Source organism: Microplitis mediator, chromosome 2 (genome assembly GCF_029852145.1).
Source record: "Microplitis mediator isolate UGA2020A chromosome 2, iyMicMedi2.1, whole genome shotgun sequence".
NCBI lineage: Eukaryota > Metazoa > Arthropoda > Insecta > Hymenoptera > Braconidae > Microplitis > Microplitis mediator.
In genome coordinates this window covers 5,987,133-6,005,881 of record NC_079970.1, presented here as the reverse complement: position 1 = coordinate 6,005,881, position 18,749 = coordinate 5,987,133, and the positions used below count along the sequence as shown (strand labels likewise).

At 28.8% G+C, this 18,749-nt stretch overlaps 3 protein-coding genes across 3 annotated transcripts; 1 reads left to right on the top strand and 2 right to left on the bottom strand.

Moving 5' to 3' along the window:
• Nucleotides 1-1,224: 1,224 nt before the first annotated feature.
• LOC130664164 (uncharacterized) lies at nucleotides 1,225-4,118 on the bottom strand. Its single transcript, XM_057463973.1, has 3 exons — nucleotides 3,912-4,118; nucleotides 2,387-2,686; nucleotides 1,225-1,596 (listed from the first exon to the last, which is right to left on the bottom strand). The coding sequence occupies exons 1-3, from the start codon at nucleotides 4,116-4,118 to the stop codon at nucleotides 1,225-1,227; spliced, it is 879 nt and encodes a 292-aa protein (XP_057319956.1).
• Nucleotides 4,119-9,751: 5,633 nt separating this feature from the next.
• Nucleotides 9,752-13,446, top strand: LOC130663520 (protein SGT1 homolog). Its single transcript, XM_057462784.1, has 5 exons — nucleotides 9,752-9,975; nucleotides 10,123-10,233; nucleotides 11,619-11,820; nucleotides 11,897-12,093; nucleotides 13,126-13,446. Exons 1-5 carry the CDS (start codon nucleotides 9,943-9,945, stop codon nucleotides 13,228-13,230), a joined length of 648 nt encoding a protein of 215 aa, XP_057318767.1. The 5' UTR covers nucleotides 9,752-9,942; the 3' UTR covers nucleotides 13,231-13,446.
• Nucleotides 13,447-13,498: 52 nt separating this feature from the next.
• On the bottom strand, nucleotides 13,499-16,652 carry LOC130663519 (uncharacterized). The gene is made up of 2 exons (XM_057462783.1): nucleotides 16,246-16,652; nucleotides 13,499-14,499 (listed from the first exon to the last, which is right to left on the bottom strand). The coding sequence occupies exons 1-2, from the start codon at nucleotides 16,405-16,407 to the stop codon at nucleotides 13,702-13,704; spliced, it is 960 nt and encodes a 319-aa protein (XP_057318766.1). The 5' UTR covers nucleotides 16,408-16,652; the 3' UTR covers nucleotides 13,499-13,701.
• Between the last annotated feature and the right edge of the window lie 2,097 nt (nucleotides 16,653-18,749).

Genomic DNA, 18,749 nt, shown 5'->3' with positions numbered 1-18,749 from the left:
TTAAGTATTTTAACTGTTCGGAGATGAGTGAAAATATAAGTTTATATGTGATTTTTTACAAACCCAGTTATGTATCTTGCCCCATTTTTTTTTTTTTTTTGGTGCAAGATACATTATTTTTTTGTAGTGATATTGCATTTTTTTGGTTCAACAGAATAAAATTTCTCGGAACAAGTACTATTCTTTTCACGCAAGTTTTTTTGTATTCTCCGACCAAAATAACAAAAGTTGTTTAAGCCAAGAGAAAAAATTTCTCGGGAGAAAAGATCGATATGGAGAAGGGGAAAGTCACCGGTGCTAGGCAGCAGCAGCGGGAGTAGTTCGGTGCTCGCCACGAGATCGCACCTACGATTTGTAGTGTCCCTGGTAAGACATTTATTTCAGAAGTGTTATATTCCAAATTTCAATACGATTTTATTCGAGTACTCCTGTCATTTGACAGACCAACAAGTACCTGTTTGGGTTGTACTATGGTATATCCCATAATACATCATGACTTTAATATTTAATATTAATGTTTACTTGAGTAAATTTGATGAATAAATAAACGGACTCAATTTCATAGATTTTTCGTGAATAGATTGCTAAAGATTTTCCGCGTAAATACTCATACAAATATTCTTGAGTATACATAATAGAAACTTTTTGAATTCATGCTAAAAAATTCAATAATTTAGCATATAAACTATATGGAAAATAACTGTACTCACATTGATTAATCAGTATCAAATCTTGTATGATTACTTTAGAAATCGTCTCATACGATCTTATTCATTTCCAAAATCTACTCAATTGTAAACTTTACATTTTTCGAAAACTTATAAATACTTATAATTACAATATTACAGCTTCTGTTTCTTATAGATTCTGATAATTTATATGAGAATTTTAAGAAAAAAATTTTTTTGATGCACCATCTATGAGAAAATAATTGTATCAGAATTTTTGAGATTTTTCGTGGACAAATACTGATCGTTTTCTCATAGCCAATTTTTTTTTATGAGATTTTATAAGACCTTTTCCACAGGGAAGAAAATCGCCGTTGGATGTCTGAAGTCAGCATCGCTTAGTCAGAGTTATAAAATAATGTACTCTTTTATTATTAAAAAATATTTCTTCTCTATGGAATAATTTGAATAATTTGTTAAATACTATTCACTTGATAAACTGAATTAATTAGTCAATATCATTAGGATGCTTTGGGTTCAATATTCCGTCAGATTGCTATCTATCGAGCCGTGGAAGTATTGCTTGTTTAAAAGCTTCATTATTCAAAGCATTTAAATTACCATCACTACAAGTCGTTTGTTTTTCAGGTCCTTCGGCTTTACTCTTGTCGATTAACACATTTGGTAATGCTGTGCACGCTGTCAGTACACCGATTAATTCGGTGTTTGCTAACATTTTATTAATATAGTCGACACTGGGAGGACGAGTCCTGCAACCAGTGTCGATCATAGTTGAAGCAAGTACTTCTTGATATTCTTTCATCAGTGCCACTTTATGTTCTTGCAACACTTTGTATGATATACTTGTGTTGAAGAAATATTGCAAATCTATTCCAGGCGTTCCATACCTGGACATCTGGAAATCGACCTAAAAAGTTTCAATTCAAACTATTAGTCTTTAACTTTATCCCGAGTCGAAAAGTTTTAGCATTATTTCAAACTGATTAGGCTTAACTGAACCTTAAATGAAGCTGACTGCGCTGAATTGAACCTTACTTGAAACTGACTACGCTTAATTCAGCCTTAAATTAAACTGTTCAGCCTTTTAGTTAAAATTATTTCAAACTGATCAGCCTGCTAGTGGAATTAAGTTAAAGCTGGATTCAACCTGAATAAGCTTAAGCATCAAACTGACGTGAAATTTTCAGGCTGTTTTAAAACTGAACAGCCTACTATATAATTGACACTGAATTCAAGCTGAATAACCTGTCGGTTTAGCTTAACTTTTGAGCTTATTTTCGAACTGAATAAACTGCTATTTAACAAAATTTAGACTTGAATTGAAACTGCCACACTGTCATTATAGAGCAAAATTTCGAACTGAAGAACCTCAATTCTGCACTTATTTGAAGCTGGTCACACTGCTACAATTGAACATATTTTTAACCTAAAGAGCCTGATTTGACGCTTTTGTCAAACTGAATAGCCTGACTAATTGATTTTATTTTCAAGCTTAATTTCAGCCTGATGGTCCTGAAAAGTAAAATATGACGACCTTTCAGTCTGAGTTCAGACTCATTTTTTAATGTATTTCAGATAGCCACTTTATTTTTTTCTACTGTTGGTTAGCAGTTTATTCAGTCTGAATTAATGCTGAAACTTTTCGACTTGGGAGTTACCACGAAAACAAACTTTAGTTACTACGAAAACAAACTTACAAAAACATGATCTATGACGTTCCCTTGCTCGTCATATTTAAACATCATGTTGTTGATCCAGCAATCTCCGTGGTTGATTACGCTGAACTCTGTCTCCATCTGTTCGACTATTTTACACACTCGGGGGAAAATAGTATGTGACAACTCTCTCAATTTTGTTATGCACGATGATGTTAGCTCTCGCCAGGTCTCAGCTGTATTAATGAACGAATCCATTAAGTCCTTGTAAAATTGAGCGTCTTGTGGCGTATGGTCACTTGAAAACAATCCCATTTTATGTTCTTTTTTGCAATTTGGCGTCTAAATAAAAACAAACATAAACATTACCCTATTTTTAACTTTCCGCTATAAAAATTTAAAATTTAAAAAAAAAAAAGGAAGTTATTGGTTTCGGTCCGATTACCATAAAATTCTCAGCGTGTATACGGAAAAAAAAGAACTGTTGCTGCAACAGGACCTGGCCCTGTGGCAGCAGCAGGACTTACTCCTGTTGCAGCAACAGGAAAGTCCTGTTACAGCCACAGAAATATTCCTGTTGCAGCCACAGGAATAGTCTTGAATTCATAATGGGTATAATATATATATTTAATTATATGTATCAATAGCGGAAGGGGGGAGGGGCAAAATGGGTCCCTCAAAATTCTTAACATGAAAAGTTTTTGGGGCAGGGGGAGAGGCGAAATGGGACACTAAGGCAAAATGGTTCCCCTATAATTTTGAACATGAAAAGTGTTGGGGGGGGGGGGTAAAATGGGCTGCCTAGACTTCGAAAACCTACGAATATTTTTTAGCCAAACGGATTTCTAAAATGTTTTTAACAGAAATGATCAAAGAATTATGATAAGGGGCAAGCTAGGTCACGACTTCAACAGCATTACTAGCTAGAATTCAATTTTTTCGAATTAATCGAATAGTAATCCAACAGAAAACTTTGAATCAAGTTATTTTAAGGTCCAAATCTTCACTGTCAACTCTTTTTTATACTAAATACATAGCAAAAAGTTTAAAAATATAAAACGAGTGAGAAACATACATTGAGTTTTGTTGGGGGCCCGTTTTACCCAACTATTCAGGATTTTTCATTTTGATAGACACAGCAAGATAATACTAAAAACTCAGCAGAACGAAAAAAAAAGTTAAATAAACTGAAAAACTTGCATTATGAAATTTTTTTGAGAGGGCCCATTTTGCCCCGCATATATTAATTTTTTATTTTTGAAAGACAGAATAAATTGAAGTCAAATACTTGGCAAGGAAGTAAAAAAGAAGTAAAACAAGTAAAAAATACTGAGGTTTGAAAATTTTTTTTCTTAAGCAGCCCATGTTGCCTCCCCCCCCCCCCTTTCCCCTATTGATATATATAATTAAATATATATATTATACTCAGTATGAATTCAAGACTATTCCTGTGGATGCAACAGGAATAATCCTGTGGCTGCAACAGGAATATTCCTGTGGCTGTAACATGACTAAGTCCTGTTGCTGTAACAGCAACAAATAAATAATACAAATAAATAATACTCACATTTTCAATTATATAAACAGAGCTGGCATGAAATTGCGCCAGCCTAATTAGAGCCAGTCTGAAACATTTAAGATCCAAGCCGAGCAGACGATCAGCCATTTGGTATCCCAATGGGGCCAAGTCTTCTAATATCAGCACGGTAAGATCTTCGATCTGAGAAAAATAGCATCTTCCTGCGAGTTTTATCTTCTTTAAAGCTGACTCCATTTGTTTGAGGGTGGAGTTCATCAATTTGATTTCTTTTTTGAAGAGCTTAGCTTTCTTGATCTAAAAATAGTTGAAATTGAAGGATTAAATTAAATGAATAACAATTTTTCATTATGTTCACGAAGAGAATAATTACCATTCTACATGGTAAACAGTCCTATTTTTAAAAGCATAGGAATCATTACTATATAGCATGAGAATAATTACCATTATTCTAGTAATATTTACCATACAACATAGTAATCATGCTACTGGTAGATATTACTTTGTAGCATAGTAGTCAAAGCCATGCTAGAATGGTACTGAGTCCCATGCTGAATAGCATGAACGCAGTTTCAATATTAAGCGCTGCTATATAGTATATAGGGGAAGGAGGGCCAAAGGGGGAGGGTAAGCTAAACGGGGTACCCCCAAAATTGTATAAAAAAAAACTTATATTTCAAATGGTTTTTGAACATTCCAGAATCATTTTTGTAAATTTAATTAAGCATTATTTTGAACTTTTTTTGTTAAACGTTTCACAAATTAATTCTCAGTTCAAAAATATTTATAACATTTGTTTTATGATAGAAACTATTGAAAATTTTTAACTTCCCGCTAAGAAAATTGTGAATTTTCAAAAATTCAGGAAGTGATTGGTTTCGGTCCAATTTACGAAAATCAAATTTCTAAGAAATATTGACGTTTTAAGCTTCTAGGAAGCTATTTTGACTAATTTCAAGATGATGTCCGAATGTATGCATGTATGTATGTACGTACGCAAGCACGTATGTAAATACCTGTATCTTTTGAACGGATGAACCGATTTTGAACTTTAAAGTGTCATTCGACGCAGCTTGTCAATATCTTGAAGCTGTAAAAAATTGAGCTTGATCGGTACGGTTCGTTTGGAGATATTCCAAAAATAAAAATTTTTGAAAAATTTTTTTTTTTGAATAACTTTTTATGTGCTGGACGGATTGATTTCAAAATCAACTTTGCCTGTAGCAGACAACAATAGCTGTACTCGTATTTTATCGGGTAATAAGGTAAAAGACCCTACACCCGCTCAGTACCATTAGTCGCTCACTTCAACTGATTAAGGAGTTTTTTTATCATTTTTATTAAAACAAATTTCAACTAAAAATATTACTATTGTTAAATAATTATTTGTGAATCTAAATATATTTAAATATGATGTATCAAATTATTTTATAATAGATTATAGATTTAAATTAAGTGGCTGTTTCCAAAATCGCGCTCAGCCGGGCATTTTTTACTTTAACGTTCATTCGTTAGATTTAATTTAGGTTACGTCAAATTTTTTAAGAATTGTTATATCTTATTAAATATATTTTTAAAATTCATGAAATTTTATATTATGAAAGAATAAAGTACACGAAAAGAAAATTATGGGAAGTTTTGCTATGCGTTATAGGAATGGTTCCCATAATGGTATGGGAATAGTACCTATTGGCAAGGTGCGCGACGGAAACGACATCTGTCGACCGCATTAAATCATCCTCTAAAAGCGCAGAGATAATACGGCAAATTGATATAAACAAATAATTAAAATTTATAAAAATCGTGAAATATATGTGCAATACCACACTTGAAAGGTGGAAAAAATAAATAAGATTATGTTAAAAAAAGTAAGTATAAAAAATTTAAATAAATACTAAATAAATATTCTTTCGCACTGCATAAGGTTAGCTTCTGATAATAATAATAACAACAACAATAATAGTCATAATAACGAAAGAGTTCAAATAATTATAATTATTTTAAATTTGAAAACATTAATTTGCATTAAGTAAAGAAATCAAAATGATTTCAATTATTTGTAATTTTAAATTTTGAAACTCTAAAATTTAAAAAACTTTGTGTTAAAAATTTTTAACAACTATTTGTTCTCATTTTTTAACACTGCTTTCATGTAACAATTCACAACATAAGTGCGATTTAACGCGTATTTCGTTCACTGTGGGCGCTGTAGTAGATTCGGTTGTCCCTACCCTATACCCCACACCTTGCCAATACTATTATAGGGATCGTTCCTATAATTTATGGGAATAGTTCCCATAATAGTATGAGAATAGTTCCCATACCATTATGGGAACCATTCCCATAATGGTATGGGAATACATCTTATACCAATATGGGAACCATTCCCATAATATGATGGGAACTATTCCCATAATGGTGTGGGAACTATTCCTATAGGGGAAGGGGGGGGGGCAAAATGGGCCCCCTAAAATTTTGGATGCCTCGAAATATTAGGGGGCAAAATGGGCCCCCAAAGTTTTTAACATGAAAAGTGTTTGGGGCGGGGAAGGGGCAAAATGGAACATTCAGGCAAAATGGGCCACTGAGGCAAAATGGTCCCCTCAAAATTTTTAACATGAAAAGTGTTGGGGGGAGGGGGTAAAATGGGCTGTCTAGACTTTGAAAACCTACGAATATTTTTTAGCCAAACGGGTTCCTAAAATTTTTTTAACAGATATGATTAAACGTAAGTATATTAACTCTACTTTTCTAAATGATATCTGTATTCAAAAATTTTTAATCTTCGCCCTATAAATATTTTTTAAATTTTTATTTCAGAACATACAGAAATTTTGATGCTAAAAAAAGTAGCACTGATGTATTTGTATCAAATATATTAGTAAGGAAATTTCGTAATGCGAATTGTAAAAAAATGTAAACTTAAGAATTCAATTTGTAACATTTATTATAAATATTCTTATCAATAAATTTGTATGCATTTCCGAGATCACCAACAGTCGTGAGTCATTAAATTACTTTTGTTTGAAGTGCTTACATTACAAGTCGCGAATACAAAAAGTGTACTTTTCAAGTTTAAAAAAAAAAAAATTGTAAGCATTACGTTTAATAAAATGTATATGGCTTGAAGATAAACAATAGTTTTGTTTACTGAATTGTAATATAAGATATAAAGAATACTCTCGTAACATTTTTTTCATTTAAATGGGAAATTTTTTCACACAATTTAATAATAAAAATATTATATAAGTGTTCTGTTATTTTTAGATTTTACTAAATAATGCTAGACTACGTAATAGTAAAACTAAAAGAAAGAAATGAAGATCCTTGGAAGGTAATCCCTAAGAAATGGCTTAAGCGCGACGATGAGAGAATGATCTGGTGGCCTGTCAATGATGTTAATTACCAAATGGAATATAAAATAACGTTTAATAGGAATTCTCGTAATTGGAGTATGCATCCTATTACTGCAGTAGACCCAGCAAGTTATGGTTTGGAAATAATTTTAATTAATTAATTTTGTTTTTATCATTTCACTTAAAGTTTTGGTGTTTTCCAGCCGAAAGAAGATAATTTTAGTCCAATGCCGCTAATTAATATTATAGTCCGTCCCATAACCAAAAAGTTTTCGTCCCACTACCATTACTTACCATTACAAATCAATTTAAAAAAGAAAAAACAAAAAAAATTATTATGCGCATGTAGAAAATTAAAAAAGCTATAGGTGCAATTTTCTATACATATTAGGGTGGCCCAAAAAACCCGACTATTTTTTTTTCTTGAGTCTCTTATGAAAATTTGTTAGTTCAAGATGTTTTAAGAAGCCTCTCCAAAAATCAGCTCGATAAAAAATTTTCAAGAGGTCACTCACGAATTTCGAAAATATAAAAAATGATCAAAATTCGGATTTTTTTGTTCTAAATTCCTTTTTTCTCGTGGCAGCTATTGTTTATATTTATGAAATCATTACGCTAAAAATTTCAGCCCAAAATTAAAATATTCAAACGTCGCTCAAGAATTTTTAATGTTTCCGAGAGTACTGTCTCTTGGATGTTTTCGAGCGACCCTTGGATGTTAATAATAAACTTTCTCAATATTTTTATCATCAATTTATATCATACTGAATAAAAATACAACCCGAGAAAGATAAATAATAAGTTATTTATGTACTTTTTTATTTTTTAATTCAATTTTTAGGTTTTTTTGCTTATTCAAAACTTACGTAAGTTTTAATTTTTTTTTTTCTTATTTTTTTATAGTTTTATTAAATTATTTTTTATGATACAAGTATAAATTGACATTAAATATTTATTTTTATAAATAAAAGATCATATTTAGATCTTGAAAGTATGTTTTTGGAGTGATAAAATGGAGGAAAAAAAAATAAACCACAGTAGTTTTATCAAATGATTTTAATTTTTCATTTATTGTTTTATAGCATGACTAATTTTTTATATTTTAAATATTAAAAAAAAATATGTATATGTTATAAAAAACTTTTTTCCAGTCACGCTTAAAAAAATTTTGACTTCGCTTACAGCACTTAAAAAGTTTTATGAAAATGGGACTTAGAACAAAATTTTTGGTGTAAACTTGGTGTATACTCAGTGCATATACGCCGCGTATACACCATGTATATTTGGTATATACTTAGTGGATAGCGACCCAATTTTATTATTTAAAACTGTCCTGTATATTTTGGTTATGCAAAAGTTATATTTAAGTGGAATGACAATAATTGAGTTATAAAAAAATATAAAAACTAATTCAAACTATTAGTTACATATTATCAGTTAATATTCAAAATACTTGAGCGCCGTTTAAATATTTAAACATTGGGCTGAGATTTTCAGCATAGTCATCATTTTATAAAATATTGCTGCCATGAGGAAGAAAAAATTTAGAAACAAAAAATCCGAATTCCAATCATTTTTAATATTTTTAAAATTCGTGAGCGACCTCGTGAAAATTTTTTATAGAGCTGATTTTTGAAGTGGCCTCTTAAAATATCTTAAACCAACAAATCTTCATAAGAGACTCGAAAAAAAAAAATAGTTGGTTTTTTTGGGCCACCCCAGATAGCAACATGACGTCTTGATGAGTTCTGAATGAGTTCCTATTTATGATTTGAACTTTATGTTAACAATTAATTACACTCTAACAAATTGTTGCCTTAAACTTAACAAAAAGTCAACAATTTTTTTTGTGCCGCCTGGGCTTTAGCAAAAAGTTGAACGTTGAATTCAGTGATACGCAGTAGCGTCATCTTGGCGCGAAATTTCAAAATTCAAATTTAATAATTTTATTAAAATTTATTTGTGTCAATAATCATATTAATTAGACTAAAGAGTATACTAGAATTTTTTTATTTTCATCAATAATTTATTAATTGTTCTTGTTACTTGCGCGGTAAATTTAGATATTCGAAAAATAACTTATTAGAAATAAGAGAAATGCACCCAAACAAACATTTTTTTTATCCGCCAGCTGATTGTCAAATTTTTTTAAAATATTAAAAATTTTAACCTTCAGTTTAGCTTCGCTGTCACTAAGCAACCGTTTTGTTTTTAATTTCTCTCAATAATTTTTAATATTAACACCTGTCATTCTTTAATAATAATAAAAAAATTAATAGCATATTTAAATGTTTCGTTATTTATTTTTTTTCTTTCTCTGCATGATACAATTAATGTTAATAATCGTTCAACAAACAGAAATGATTTTGATTAAAAATTTTCTATACTTCATTGAAAGATTATTTTAATAAAAGTTTTTCAAATTTTTTAATTAATAATTAACATAAATAATTATTTTATCGCAAAATAAATAACCAGTGACTAAAGCGCGTAGACGTCAGAATTTTGAACTAAACTTGTTATGATTTTTCTAGAACAAAAAAACTGAACCTCACATCAAGGAAATATAAATCTGACTTTTAGGATTTACTCCAGATTTCAGTGACTTGCAATTCATAAATGAATTTAAACTTAACATATTTTTAATTTAAAAAAATCTCGTTAATTTAAAAAATCGATTTGCAAATAAGGAATAAACATTTAAAATGGCGAGCGAAGCAGAAGTAATAAACAATCAAGTGAGTAAAATTTATTATAAAGTAACGTAGGTAATTTTAAACAGTAAAAAAAAAATAATTACATTCATATCTGTCATCTTAAATTTCATGTTTAATTATTTTTTCCTAAACAATATTTTAAATTAATTTTTACTGTCAATATTCTAGATGCCAACTCCAAAAATAAATCATGACTGGTATCAAACAGAAGCTTTCGTTATTGTGACAGTGCTGGCTAAGAATACGAGTAACGTTAAAGTTCAATACAGTGAAAGAACTGTAAGTATTTAAATATTTATTATTTTATTAATTGAAGTAAAAAACCCATACTCGCTCACTTTTCATTATGATCCTGAAGTTAGTAGACAATTAAAAATTTTTTAATTTTTTTTTCACCAAATCAATTACAAAAAAAAAAAAAACTAAAAATATGCACATGTAGGAAATTTAAAAAACTACAGGTGCAATTTTTTCAAATATTTTTTTTTTTATAATTTATTGTTTAAAAAAACATCTAAAAATTATTAGATCTCGGCTAACTCCAGTATCATCTTTTCATTAGAGTGAAAATGACAATAAAGTTAGCAGACATTTATTAATTTTTTGATTTTTTTTAACAAAAAAATAAATATTAGAAAAATAATTTGAAAAATTGTACGTATAGTTTATGAAATTTTCGACATGTGCATTTTTTTAGAAATATTTTTTTTTCATTATTTATGTGTTAAAAAAAACTTTTTAATTTCAAATGTCTGCTAACTTATGATACTAAAGTTAGCCGAGTCTAATAATTTTTAGATTTTTTTTTAGACGATAAATTATTAAAAAAAAATATTTGAAAAAACTTCACTTATAGTTTTTCAAATTTTCTGCCTGTGTATATTTTTGGTTTATTTTTTTTTTCAACAATTTATCGTTTTTCAAAGAATCCTAAAATTATTAGACGTCGGTTAACTTCTGGACCATTGCTAACTTTACCATCAGAAATTGAAATCAAACCAATCAATATAAATTGGTGAATTAAATAAATAATCACATATTTATATACATGTTATATTTTACTATATTTAGATTTACAAATGATTATTTATCATGTACCTGAAGATCAGAACGTTTTTGTGCAACAAAAAAAAAAATTGGACATTAAAAAATCAACTGGATGACAAGATTTCTGAAATGTTTCGCATATAAATGCTCGTATATCAGCCGAAAACCTTAGGTCACCCCCAAGCTCAGGAACTACCCCTTAATCAGTCGATCTATGAGTATGAATGTAGCAGATATCAGACAAATTTAAAATTATAAATATATAGAGTGAATAATTAAAAAAAAAACATTTCTAAAAAATTCACTTATTAATTTTAAAATTTTTTAAATGCTCATTTTTTTAATTTTATTTTTTTAATTATTTACTCTATTTATTTATAATTTTAAATTTGTCTGATGTCTGATACATTCACACTCATGTAAAATTACATTTTCGTTGCGCGAAAAACGTTCTGATCTTCAGGTGCATTATTAATCAATGATAACTTTTATACTTGAAATTTTTTTCTATAAAATTATAAAAGCGTATTAATCAGTTTCAGTGAGCGACTAGTGTTACTGATCGGGTTAAGGGTCTTTTACCCCATTGTAAAAATAAATAATTATGATTTTTTCAGTTAAGTGTGAGCGCTAAATTACCATCCGGGAATGAGTATAGTTTGGAATTGGATTTAGCCCATGAAATAGTTCCAGATCAGTGTTCATATAAAGTTATACCGTCTAAAATAGAAATAAAATTAAAGAAACGTGACGGCCTTAGATGGAATTTATTAGAAGGCAATCCAGCAGTTAAAGAAGATATCAAACCTATACCTCAAGGTTATTATTTGTGAAACTATTTTTACTCTGACTACTAAAAGGCTTGGAAAATATTACTTATATTTTTATTTTACAGAAATACTCGTCTCAAACCAGCCACCAAAATATCCAAGCTCAAGTAAAAAATCAAAAGATTGGGACAAAGTTGAAAAAGAAATAGAAAAACAAGAGGCTGAAGAAAAACCCGAAGGCGATGCAGCACTTAATTCTTTATTCCAACAAATTTATGGCACTGGATCTGATGAAGTTCGCAAGGCCATGAATAAATCATTCGTAAGTACTTTCGATACTCAATAGTACGTAATGTAAAGTAAAAGCCCCTATACCGGCTCACTTTTCATTGGAGTGAGATTAAATCACTCAATATAAATTAGTAAATAAAATGACAAACCACATTTTTTTTATAGTTATTTTTTGAAGTTTCGAGTATTAGAATAAAATTTAAATTTGAAGAATAATGTTGATAATTAATTATTATTAATTTTTTAAATAAGGTCTTTGAGTGTATCCATAGTCGCTCACTAAAAGTTGTCATGTACCATTACTCGATCAACACATGACCCTATAGTCGCTCAAAGACAATATCAATTAAACTATGATAAGTTTATTGATTTGGACAAATAATTTATAAATTATACTACTTTATTCTTTGATAATATAAAATTTCATGAATTTTCAAAATGTATTTATTAAGATATAGTTACAACAATTCTTAAAAAATTTGACGTAACCAAAATTTAATCTAACGAATGAACGTTAAAGTAAAAAATGCCCGGCTGAGCGCGATTTTGAAAACAGTAATTTAATTTAAATTTATAATCTATTATAAAATAATTCGATACATCATATTTTAATATATTTAGATTTACAAATAATTATTTATCAGTAATAACATTTTTAGTTGCAATTTTTTTTTATAAAAATTATAAAAAAACGTCTTAAACAGTTAAAGTGAGCGACTAATGGTACTGAGCGCGTATAGAGGCTTTTACCTCACGGAAAAAAAAATAGTAGTGGCTACTCTCTGGGATAGTACTGAGTACTTTCTGTAAAAAAAAATTTCAGACAGTACTGTATGCTATCTAGACTATATCCACTACTCTCTGGATAGTACTGACTACTATCTCGGGCAGTAGTGGATATCGTCTAGATAGTAGTGGACACAGTCTAGATAGCATACAGTACTGTCTAAAATTTTTTTTTTACCGACAGCACTTAGTACTATCCCATAGAGTAGCCACTACTAATTTGTTTTCCGTGCTTAGAGTAGTCTTTTAAAACTTATAAATAAATTTGTTTCAATAGATCGAATCTGGCGGCACTGTCTTGAGCACGAATTGGTCCGAGGTCGGCAAAGGCACCGTCGAAAAACGTCCACCCGACGGCCTTGAATGGAAACCCTGGGAATGAACTTAATTTTTTTATAAACTAAATACTCTATCTATACAAATATTAATATCAAAATTAACCAGTAATTAATTTAAAAATCATCGATTTCTGTTTTACCAACTAACCAAATTTACATGTCCATTATTATTTTGTAACATACATTTAATTTTTTATTTTAATCATTTTTTAAATGAAAAATAGTTTGAGTTGTAAATAAAAAAATTTAATAAGTATAAATTATTTTTTTTTATTAATTATATACATATTTATAGTTTTCATAAATATTTCAATCACCAGATTTCAAATTAATTTCATTTTATTCTTAAATTATAAATATTAATATTTAATTATAAATGCAATTAATTCATATATTTATCTAAAATTTAACTAATGGCCGAATTATTTTATTAATTATTAGTCTAGTATTTATTAAATGTCCTAAGAGTATAAATCTAAACTCTTTTTATTTACAAACCATTTAATTATAAAATACTAAGACGATATCCGATTTAAAATAATTAAAAGAAAGACAAGCGCACTGCCAAGTATTATTTTTCTATCTACACCAACATTTTTAATTTGTGGGTCAACAGATGGAATATCACTAGGACTCTGATTACTTTGATATTTAATATCCGGTGCTTTATTCCAATCAATAAAAACTTTTTTATTCTTAAACTCTCTAATGCTTTCCTCCAGCGTAGAAAAATAATTTTTGAACATAACTTCGTTCTTACTCTGTCCCTCGGCAATTATTTTATGGACATCGGCTATTCGTTTATTGTTATAAATCATCGACCCGCCTAGAGAAAGTATCGCGATGACAGCGGACGCTAGAATAGACAGATATTTATATTTTTGCGCGTTAATATTCTGGCTGTCATGATACTCTTTTATGGCAGTGGCCAACTGGGTAAAGTGGTCGCGTTCCTCATTTTCCAGTAGATTTAAGTGAGATATTATTCTGCTCTGATCTTGCAGAGCTTTATTTTCCAAGATTGTCAACTGCACGTACTTTGGATCTTCCCGCCTGGTTTGAATCAACTCGCCGTAGACTTGTTTCAATTTATCGGCGATCACAGATGCCTGGTTGTTGAGATCTCGCCGGCGGTTCTGGCAGTCGAATAATTTGTCTTGGACGGTTATCATCTGTTGTCTTGCTACTTCAACATCTTCGAGACCTGTTAGCTGCTGGTACCATTTCCACCAGATTACCAGCTGCTTTGGCATCGGTGCTGGCTCTAATGCTGCTAATTTTAAATCCTGGATGATTGTCGCTCCATTGACTTGCTATTAATTAAAAAAATAACTCTTAAGTGCATCAATAATTATTTTAATATTAATAATAATTTTGAATAAATTTTATTTTTAATCGAAAGGAATATGACACCAGTAGAATTTAATTAAAAAATAAAAACAATTAAATTCAAATAATCAAAATACTCAAATATGTAAAATGGGTTTTTTTCTAAAAGAGTTCTTAAGAAATATAAAAGCTATGATTAAAAAAAATTAATTATATAGGTTTCAAAATTTTGAAATTTTTAATGAGTGTGAATGTAGCAGATATCAGACAAATTTAAAATTATAAATAAATAGAGTAAATAATTAAAAAAATAATATTTATAAAAAATGCACTTATTGATTTTTAAAGTTTTTAAATGCGCATTTTTTAAAAATATTATTTTTTTGGGCCAGTTTTTCAAACCAGGTTTATTTTTTAACCGGGTTTAATTATCATTGCTGGTATATCATTAATATATAGATATACCAGCAATATTAATTAAAACCCGGATAAATATAAACTCGGTTGGAAAAACTGGCCCTTAATTATTTACTCTATTTATTTATAATTTTAAATTTGTCTGCTACATTCACACTCATAATTTTTTTCATTGATTCAAGAATAATTCAATTTTATTATTATACTTATAATTATTGGCAAAATATATGAAAAAATAAAACAATAAAAATTTATAAATTTTTAGTAAAATACCAGTAGCCAATTAATTTCTATTTGTCCATAAAAATAACAATTTACTTAAAATAAATAATTAGTTATTTATGATATGGAAAGTAGCAGATGTTAAAGAAAGTTATTTCTTTTAAATGAAAAAATAAAATACGTATAGAAAAAACTTTTAAAAATTATATATGGAAATCTTATCGTGTCCGAAAAATAATTTTAAGTGACATTAAAACCGCAGGGAGGTCAATAAAACATTAGAATTTATGAGTGTAGATGTAGCAGACAATTGCCCATTTTTTTAATTTTAGAATAAATGAATAAAATGTACGCAGAATAAAAATTCAAAAATGCATATTTAGACAAATGCAAAATCCGTACGCGCATTTTATTCAACTTCATTATTTCAATTATTTGATTTATTTCTTTGAAATTTAATAATTACCTAATGTCTGCTAAATTCATATTCATTAGAATCTAATTATTGATAAATGTTGGACGTTGCGTCACTTTTATTGTTATTTCATCAGCAACTAAAAACATATCGAACAGAGGTGCTGATTTGGCCACGTAGCCAGTTTTGGACGCTTGAAAAATTTTAATAAAATAATTTGTAAAAGATGCAATGAGATAATTATTTTTAAAATGCGTATTAATGAATCAAGAATAAACTAATGAACAATAATGTAACGATTGAACAGCTTTTATAATTTTAAACATTTTAAAAACAAGTTTTTGTACCCATACCTCAATCACTCAAATTCTGTAGTCTCAATAATATGATAGCAATAATTCATTTTAAATAATAATTATTACAATTTATCAACAATTAGATTTTAAGATTTTTTGTCCTTTTCCCTGGGATTTTAATGATATATAAAAATTATATTTGCGTATGATCTGAAAATTGAATTTTACTTACAAATAACTTGTTTATCAAAATTACAAAATTATCTGATGTCTGCTGCTTTCAGTATCTCAGTTATTTTTAAATAATTTTGCTAATTAAATATATAGAGGAGTAGGTAATCAAGTTCATCATCCAAATAAATAAATAAAAAATAAATTACCTTGACAATAGTGTCATATTTTTTGTTGGCAATATTTTGAAAATGAGTTAATTGTACATGAGCTCTTTCAGTTGCTGATTCAATAGCGTTTGTTAAAACTGGTGACTTATTAAATCTTGATGTTACTATTTCAATTAATTTCCTTGAACGACTTGACATCATTTATTTTTTTATAAAATTAATTTACAAATATTTATAAATATGAGTGTTTACTTTATTCCTGGCATTTGAAGGTTAGAATTTTCTACATTGAGTGCACTCCGAAATTCGCTGCAGCGGCTGTAGCGTAGTGCAGCATTAGACCGTGCAAGTGCAGGTAGTAACAGCACGATTTTTGCACGAAACACTTGTGCTTTTTTAAAATATTTTAAATATTTCTATCATATTCCGCTGCCATTTTATTTAAATTTACAATTTTTAGTTTTTCTCCCATTTGTAATCAATTATTTTTCGAATATCTAAATTTACCGCGCATTTGATTAGAATAATTAATGAATTTTAAATGAAAACGAAAAATTTCGAATATACTTTTTAGTCTAATTAATATAATTGTTGACACAAATAAATTTTTTAATAAAATTATTAAACTTCAATTTTGAAATTTCGCGCCAAGTTGGCGCTGCTGCGCGTCACTGTATTCAACGTTCAAATTTTAGCTAGAGTGGGGGTGGTCTATGGAGACTATATACATATATGTATATAGTCTCCATAGGGTGGTCGATGAATCGCAAAATCGATTGTTTTGTATCAACTGACGGTTCGATAGCGACAGTCAGTATCATCGACAACAGCAGTAGTGGTCCAGATCCTTCTTTGTTCTTTACGTTTGAATTGAAACACAGTATTGTAGTTAAATCGTATAAAATTGTGCAGTGATTGGAAAATTGATCTCTTATTAATATTAATTGTGCAAAGGATCTGTGGTGTAGTTAAACGTTCAGTGTTCAGTGTTAGTGTAAAGTGTTGAGCGTTCAGTGCTAGTGTAAAGAGTTGCTGATGGCTGATCCTGATAGCTTCCAGGTTCCTGATCAAAATCATCTGGCATCGTCTGGTGGGAAATAGCAGTTAAGTGACGTTTTTTTAGCTGCAATACACTTGGAGCAATTTAATTCAAATCTCCAAGTGTATTAGGACACCCTTCTGCATATTATTTCCCCACCAAGGTTTGTTCAAAAACTTGCGTGTTTTTTTTTTTTTAATTTTTTAAATATTTTTCTATCATATTCCACCGCCATTTTATTTTGTCGCATGATTTTTAATTTTTCTGCAATTTCTAATAATTTACTTTTCAAATATTTAAATTTACCGCGCAAGTAATGAGAATAATTAATAAATTATTGATGAAAATAAAAATTTTAAAGTATATTTTGTAGTCTAATTAATATAATTATTGATGCATATATATTTCAATGAAATTATTAAATTTCAATTTTGAAAATTCGCGCCAAGATGTCGCTACTGCACGTCACGGTACTCAATGTTCAAATTTTTGCTCAATTTAATTTAGGAGCTCAAAAATTCGAACTCAAAGGGTTAAATGAAACAAAAAGCCTTGAGACAGCTTCAGGATACTGAAAACTTTTAATTAAAAACTACTATAAAAATTCATCTCACATATTAATATATATTTATTTTTATAGTAATACATAAATGACTTTGTTCTCTTATTAAACGACGATCGCGTTAACGTCATACACCATTAGACAATGAGCATATTTATTTATAAAAAAAAACAACGCAGCTTATGTAGATAGCGTGAAAATTGAAAAAAAAAAAATTTTTTTAATTATATAAATTCAATGATATAAGTATGCCTACTCTAAGAATCACAGGATGCCAAAAAATTTTGTGAGACTGAAGTCTCACAGTGTGTAGTGGACATCAACACAACGCTGTGCTGGTCCTTCTGTCGTAGCTACACTTCTACATTTGCCGGGCTGTGATTATGTGATTTAGCGGCGAAAAGTGAGGGTAAAAAACTTTTATATATACTCTTTAACTATGAGAAGGAGTATTTGCGAGAAAACTAAAATTTTCTGCCACCTAGTGGTAGTGTCCAACAAATTTATCATTTTTCAATTTCCGATTACATTCCGAAATTCGGATTCTTAAATCAACATTAAAAATTTATTTCAAATGTAAATAATAAATCATCTATACATTTTTTTAAGATAAAAAATAAAAAATGATATTTCTCGTTGGAAAAAAAAAATTTATTTTTATTTTTATTTATTCGAGAGAGTATGTAAACATAATATTATAAACGTGTGCATATATTTTCGCAATAAGAAATTTATTTTCGAAAAATAGAATATAAATAAATGTTTTCATTTTTTTTTAATTACAATATTTTTCATAGTTCAACGACATCTTTGACAGTGAAAAATCGAAAAATCAATATTGTGTTTTTTCAATTAAAGCTTTAACCTTTTACTATACAGTAGACTGGCATATATTGCACGCCCCTGATTAAAAATATTCATTGAAAAGTATTAAAAAAAATG

Coding starts and splice junctions, on each gene's coding strand:
- LOC130663519 (XM_057462783.1), bottom strand. CDS start 16,407: ATGATGTCAAGTCGTTCAAGGAAATTAATTGAAATAGTAACATCAAGA. Junction 14,500..16,245: donor AATATGACACTATTGTCAAG/GTAATTTATTTT, acceptor TTTAATTAATAG/CAAGTCAATGGAGCGACAAT.
- LOC130663520 (XM_057462784.1), top strand. CDS start 9,943: ATGGCGAGCGAAGCAGAAGTAATAAACAATCAA. Junction 11,821..11,896: donor TATCAAACCTATACCTCAAG/GTTATTATTTGT, acceptor TTTATTTTACAG/AAATACTCGTCTCAAACCAG. Junction 12,094..13,125: donor AGGCCATGAATAAATCATTC/GTAAGTACTTTC, acceptor TTGTTTCAATAG/ATCGAATCTGGCGGCACTGT.
- LOC130664164 (XM_057463973.1), bottom strand. CDS start 4,118: ATGGAGTCAGCTTTAAAGAAGATAAAACTCGCAGGAAGATGCTATTTT. Junction 2,687..3,911: donor CTGTTTATATAATTGAAAAT/GTGAGTATTATT, acceptor GTTTTTATTTAG/ACGCCAAATTGCAAAAAAGA. Junction 1,597..2,386: donor ACGTCATAGATCATGTTTTT/GTAAGTTTGTTT, acceptor GAAACTTTTTAG/GTCGATTTCCAGATGTCCAG.